This window comes from Xiphophorus maculatus, chromosome 7 (genome assembly GCF_002775205.1).
Source record: "Xiphophorus maculatus strain JP 163 A chromosome 7, X_maculatus-5.0-male, whole genome shotgun sequence".
NCBI classification, from domain to species: Eukaryota; Metazoa; Chordata; class Actinopteri; order Cyprinodontiformes; family Poeciliidae; genus Xiphophorus; species Xiphophorus maculatus.
The window spans coordinates 8,368,187-8,375,398 of NC_036449.1; the positions used below are offsets into that span (position 1 = coordinate 8,368,187).

The window sequence follows — 7,212 nt, forward strand, 5'->3', positions numbered from 1 at the left end:
CGTGAAGCAGCGAGACCGTGAAAGGTGAACCGCGATATAGCGACGGTTCACTGTACTACAAATGATGTAACGCCTCTCGATTGTAAAAGCCACACAGCAAACAACAAAATAAAGACAAACTAAAATACCAATGGTAGATAACCTTAACACATGCTAGGCAGTGTTTTGAATCTTTACAGGTTTATATTGCTTCTTTTTTTAAGGATACCCTTGGACTTACAAAGGCAACCAAATGTGTCTTCCAGCTACTGCAAACTCAAAATTATACTGTATCATCGTCAAACTGATAGGATGTATCATCCTTACAGACATATCTGACCATTACCACATCAGCGGTAAGATGAACTAGATTGTTTTTATTATTTTAATACAAGTTCTAGATACCAGTGTTTACCTCACCAGTTTGTCAAACCTTCTCCTTAAATGTAAATAAGGTCAATTTAGTCATGTCACCCTTTATAATTGTAAATCTTAATGCAATGGTGCATGCTGTCGGACACGGCTAGTTGCCCGTCTGGTAATAAGGTCAGGCCGCGTGGGCTGCTCAATCCCTGGCGTACGATGGGCCAGCCCACGCCTTGAGCAGAGTACAACACAATTCTGTGCTGCTCTCCCCAGTCTGCAACTAAGATATTGCTGTCTTTGTCGATGCATATGCCCCAGGGAGATGTGAGGACTGGTCCCATGCCAGCACATACGCCAAGAACTCTCACTGTGTTCCAGCTTGGCTCCAGAACTTTGATGCAAGGCACTCGTCCTGTTTCATTGCCCCTTTCGGACACTGCTACCATGCCTGAGCTCAAGCAGGTTGCCACCAAGTAAGGCCTGTGGAATCCGGTCACCACTGTGCGTTCGAGCCTGGAGCCCGTTTTAGGGTCAAGCTTCAGGGCGATGAGGGTACCTTTTCTGATATCAGCTACCAAGAATTCATCTAGTCTAGTTACAGCCACCCCTCGGGGAGCTTCTAGCTCATCCTTTGCAGTGCCCAACGTAGATCCTCCAAAAGTCTGGAGCAGGCGACCATGTCGGCTGAACACAAGCAAAGCTCTTTCTGCAGCACAGCTTAAGGCGATTAGACCCTTGGCATTGACGGCAATGTCAAAGTAGTTACGGCATCTTCTGGAGGAGCCACTGATGTTTGGTGAACTTACTTGCTGAAGGACATTCCCCTGAGGGTCAGTCACCTGTTTAAAAATGTACATTCAGTTAAATTTTCAATAGTAGACATTATATTTATGCTTAAGATGATACAAAGAAGACAAACCTGGACACGTGCATTTCCGCAGTCAACTATAAAGAGCTGCCCCTGTGATGTGGCATGGATACCACTTGGCAGGGTAAGATCAGCCCGGCCTGAACCTTGCCTCCCAAACTGCCCCATGAGCTGAACACCGCTTGCAGTGATTTCCATGAGCAATGGATCGACCTCTTCCTCCAACTCCACCAGGGCTGTCTCTCCTCTCTCCTCTCTGCCTCTCTTGTGTTCTTGAGAGGAACCATCTATGACTGACATTGACACTGACCTAGCCACAGGGACTTGTCTTAACCCAGTTGTGGATTTCTTAGGCTGTGGCAAGATGCTATGACCAACATGATTAGGGTATGAGAGGATCTGACCGCTGTCAAATCCTCTACTTAGAGGTGGTGAGGCTGAGGTGGAGCTCAACATGGAGCTGAAGTTGCCACTTCTAACTTTGCATAATTCTTGCTTATTTGCACCACTACTAATCAACGGCCTTGTCTTGTGTGTTAAATCCACTGCCGACTTGGACAGGTGAAAACTGTGATTCAAAGAGCCTTTGTTCAAACTGAAGTTGTCTGATGGGCTAACAATAAAGGTATAGGTGGAGTCAAGGCTGTCTGCTGGAGATGGCGCACGTCCAGAGTCACCTAACGTCCCCAGAGAGTGTTCATCAGAAGACTGGCTAAGACGAGAGTGTGATCTTACTTTGGAGGTAATATCTAGGCAGCTTTGACTCACCAAATGATCTCTTTGAGCCATCCTAGGAGATGCTAGTGTACTACTAACATAAGGTCCATTATTCGAATCAAGTCTTCCTTTTCTTTTTTCTGCCCCATTGCTATCTAGGCTCAAGCAACGACTCATCTTGGCAGATTCCTGTCTTCGCTCAGGGGAAGGAGACGCTTTTCTACTAGTGGCCACAGAAAGAACCTTTCTCTGATTAGAGGGTGAGCAATATTTTCCAGCATTGCTCATCGTGCATACCATGTCCTTTGCTTTAATATCCTTATTTTTAGCAGAAGGGACAGCCAAAAATAAGTTCTCCCCTTGTTGCTCAAAGCAACTTTTATCCATCTCATCAACTAGGGATGCTTCCCAGGCAAACTGTTCACATTTAGGCAGCCAGTGGTGTATCTTTGCAGAAGAAAGCTTCTGCTCTTCCTCTGACTCTATATCACTACGGTTGAAGAGGTTGATCCTTTTGACCGTCCTGCCTGTCGGTGATGTCCAACCCTGTCCTTCTGTGCTTTTTGCCCTTTTAGAACTTTGTTGGTTTATGTCTTCACAATGCATCTCCTGTGAATGTAAGGCACACAGCTTTCCATTTGGCCCACAGCCTCCAACATTCAGACAGAGATGTTGCTCTTCCACTCGAATGTCTCCGAAAGTTACTGCATTGGGCTGGGAGCTTGGTTTGAAGTTTACTTTCTTAAGAGAAACAGAGATTTCCCAGGGCTGCAGGAACTCTGAGATCTCCTCTAGTAAGGGGTTTTTGTTTGGTCCCTTTTCAGATAGAACAGACTGATCCATTGTCTGGAGTCGTTGTTGAAACCGAACCAACTTCTCAAACCTTTGCTCCAACAGAGACTGACTCACCCTGGCAGCTGCCATGTTCTCTCTCTCAACTTGTTCCAAACGTTGCTGAGTGTCCCTATGGTCCTGCTCCACCCTCTCCAGCAGACGCTTCTCTTCTCTGCGTGCTCCGAGGATCGCCCGTTCTACGCCCCGCTTAACCGTCTCAATCTCAGTTGCACGACGTAGCTGAATCTGACGTAACTCCTCCCGGGCCTGGGCGAGGTCGCTCTGAGCCTGGGTTGCCCAGCAGGGAGGCGAATGATGTGGAGAAGAAGATGAAGGACCATCTGACTGAGAATCTGGACTTTTGGGGTCTGGACCGTTTGCTTGGACGGGACAGGTTGAACTGCTATCGAGAGGGGTTCCCACAAACATCTTGAAAGGATGGTAGACTTTGTTCTCAATATCTGGAAAAAGAAAGTGAATGAATAATTATTATAAATACAGAAGATATTACAGAAAGATTGTTATGAAACAAGAAAGGGACATATTTTTAGCAGGGACTTGCAACAACGTCATTGTGCATGGGCCCGATTCATTGGAAGAATCATCAATCTCACGTTATTCATTTACATATATAACAATTTGATGACAATGATGGCAGTATTTTAGTCCGGTATTCCCCAAATGCACAAAAAGCAAAATAGCATAACTTAATCAGACATAACATTGAAATATATGGACACACTCCTCTGACAGACATTGACAGAACCAATGGTTCTGACAAAATATTGGTTCTGAAACAATATTAAGTTCTACAACAGCTTCAAGCTCATCTGTTGTATTCAAGCCTCACTTCCCAAGTGCATCAATAAATAAGCCAGCTACAGACCAATCCATGGTAAAAACACTCAAGAAAATTGCAGATAGGATTTTAGGGTGTACCACTTTATTTTGTTTCCAAGTATTTTTTGTGTGTGTGTTCTTTGTGTAAAAAAATCTAGCGTTGACTCTGTCGTGCGGTTTTAAACATTTGATGTTTCAATAATCTTAAAACCTGACAAAAGCCTGCTATGGGGACAGACTGTTTCTCTTTTCAGCGACTGTGGAAAAGATCAAGCGACGGGCAAGAAAAGGTTTGAATCCAACGCTGAGAATTCGACTTGTGTTTAAAGCCGTTATAGAAAAGGAATCCAGAGAGGGCAAGAGTAGGAGGTACTGAGTGTCAACAGTACTTCTCTGCTCCCCGGTGCTGAGAGTAGATTTTACTTTGATGTTTTATTCATGAAGTGAATAAAGTGATGCAGAGAAACAGTAGTCAAAGTTAGTCATTCTCTATAATAAATATGTAGGAGCAATTTTTTATTTTTTTTACCTAGGACCAAATAGAAAAAACTTCAAATGGTTTAATGTTTAAACTGCTGTCGTATTTTATCTTGTTTTGCCATGACTATTGGCATGTAAAAAAAAAAAAAAAAAACGCATGACATTGGTCTAAATGTGAGAATATGATGTGCATTTTGTGGAACATCATATCCTGTCATTAAATGATTCACCCTCATTTTTACAGTGCACACACTTTAAAATATGAATTTATAGTGTGTAGGATGGGAAATGGCACTTTTCCTGGATCACTGCAGTGAGATTCGCATTATCCTACAGGTATCTATAGCAGCTCCTGCTGGAGACATCATGGAGCATGCTACAATACAAAATGCTCAGAAGCCGAGACTATGCATTACTTACTTAAAGCTGAGTATTTTTCTACATCTTTAAAATACGAGGGAGATAAGCAACAATGTGATAGCGGTACGAGGAATGACTTCAAGTAGGACGTTTTAGCACAAAACGTAACAGACGCAAATTTAACTCAACTTTCCAGAAGTATATTAACGGTAAATAATTCTAAAAACAATTATGTAAAATTCTAACAGCGTCTTCAACACAGAAAAAAAAATGAATAAGATTTTACACTGGGTAGCCTTGTAGGACTGAAACGTTTTTAAGGGCAAAGCACCATTTTTTGTTTTTAATGGTGGTGTGAGAAAGTCAAGGTGAATTTACAAAATGTAACTTATTATTCAGCTGAAATAGCCACCTACGCCCCTGGGCTTTTACATTAACAATTGAACATTTTGAAAGAAGCTAATTTAAATTGAGCTTTTAATAGTTAAAGTTAGGTTTTCTTGACAAATATATCATGTCCCACTGGGAATTAAATATTTGTAATGAGAGGATGGGTTTTGTTAGCTTCATGCATCACTGGCACAGGCAACTTGTAGATTATTTATGGTGAGAGGATTAACCGAGGCACTGGGTCAGTACTGCTCCTTTTGTCATCAGGTTCCTGATCATATTGCAAAACTACATTATGCATTAGAGGGATCCGGTTTCACATCGTATGACCCGAATTTGAAAGAGCAGAAGAGATACTGCTAAAAAAAAAAAAAAAAAAAAAAGTCAAATGTAATGAGATTATTTAACTGTGTTCAGAAAGAAATTTTCTGCAACTTAATGTAACACTTTCACCTTAAATAATTCAACATTAAAAACTGAACAATAAAAAAGTAGCTTTCTTTTATAAATAAAAGAGGGAACCCCCCCCCCCACAAAAACTCCAATGCATCCCATTGCCTTACCTGTCGTCCTGTCACGGTGCTGCAGTGATCCTCCGCTCTTCTTCACCACATCGCTCACCCACTTCACTTTTCCCACCAACCTTTACCCCCGCTCTCCCTCACCATTGTGCAGTTTTTACTTCTTGTTGGCTGTTGCTAGGATACTGCCAAGCTGACTCCAGTTTCCTCTGTGTGCAAACTCTGATACATGTGCATTCACTCTTGACATTTGTCTTGCTTTCAGAGCTGTGTACTTTGCGATTTACTCCGTCTAAAAGTGTTTTAGCTGCGCATTTGGAGTGATTAATGCCAACTTCATGCTAGCAGCCGCCTGGGTGTCGCTGACGTGAAATAGTGGATTAACTTTCCTCTTTTTTTTTTCTACAACAGAAGCATAAATGATTCAATTTCCCTCTTTTCCCCCCCCAGATATAGGCGCAAAGATTAACATTAGCAAATTACATTAGCATCAACGTTGAGGTGTCTAAGAAGTAACGTCTTGGTAAACATTTCATGAGTCTGTGATCCTTCTTTCTGCATGGACTGAATATGAAGGCGTGACTCTGGTCAGAATGATTTCCATTTTATGATTGGTGCAAGTTTTCATAGTCAAGCTAGCAGCTAAAATCAGAAAAATAGTTCTGTGCAGAAGATTCAACTCCTCCTCATTCCTTTCAGAAAGACAAACTTACAACATTTTTATCCAATTAAAATAGGTCATTTTTCAGTTGGTGTTTTTATTTTAAATTTATTTAGCTCTTGTTTTGATCAAATTATTCTCAAACTCTACCCACTTTGAGAACTTTCCTATGTGCTTTGACCGCTGATGATTGAAATAAATTGGATAACATGTGCATACTTATTGTGAGGAAATGCAGTTACATTACCTTTTCCATAAGAAAAAAAAATATCTGCACTAGAACAAATGTAAACAGGGTGTGCTATAAAATCCTGGGAAAAAGTACAAAGAAATTTACTGTAATTTCTGTTTGAGCGTTTGAGCAGCATTGTGTTTATCACCTTAATTAATCAAACATTTAACTGAACTACCAAGACATTAAATCTGACACGGCAGTTCAGCACATGGACATGAAAAGGAAATAAACTGGGATAAAATGAGGGCGCGGATTAGTGGTTGGGAAAGTGACCCAGAATTACAATTTTTATGCTTTTGAGTTTTATTGGTCAGAATGACTCATACCATAGAGTTGGGCAAAACCAAAACCACTTTAGAGATTGCAAGAAATTCATAGCAAGAAAACAAAAATTCTGGATATGAATGTCTACTGAAAGGTCTTTAGTAACTTCTTTCTAAAGGAGGTGGCTGTAAATTAGACACAGAACTTGTACAGTGGGTCAAATGCGGTTCTGTTTTTGAAAGCAGGCCAGTTCCTCAAGAAGTCCATTTTTATTTTTTTTAAGGCCGATTCTGTGCAAATCGTGGCAAAGGCTCTCAGAGGAAGACATTACGTATTTAAAGTCCTAAATAGCTCCCACATATTTATGAGTTCCTGTCAAAGCAGAAGCTGGACAGTCTGAACCCATTTCCAGAACCTCCAGGTTCGGCCGGCTGTGACTGGTCAGGTCCAACCAACTCTCATTCTGCTGCAGTTGTGGCAAAAAATAATAATACATCTGTGATGATTAATGTTAGATATACATGTTTGCATTAAAGAATAATTTATTTCAAAAGGCAACAAAAAAAAATGACACCAAGACAAATGTGATCTTGCTAAGCAATGAATTTATAAATTAATAAAAACTTCCCTTTGTAGTGTTCTTCTGACAGCTTTCCCACTATGATTTTTTTTTTTGTCAGTTTTTTCTTTTTCTTCC

At 41.0% G+C, this 7,212-nt stretch overlaps 1 protein-coding gene across 1 annotated transcript; it reads right to left on the reverse strand.

The window, feature by feature from the left end:
- On the reverse strand, nt 1–3,193 carry LOC111609279 (E3 ubiquitin-protein ligase TRIM32-like). The gene is made up of 3 exons (XM_023336614.1): nt 2,814–3,193; nt 1,265–1,523; nt 1–1,184 (listed from the first exon to the last, which is right to left on the reverse strand). The coding sequence occupies exons 1-3, from the start codon at nt 3,191–3,193 to the stop codon at nt 450–452; spliced, it is 1,374 nt and encodes a 457-aa protein (XP_023192382.1). The 3' UTR covers nt 1–449.
- Between the last annotated feature and the right edge of the window lie 4,019 nt (nt 3,194–7,212).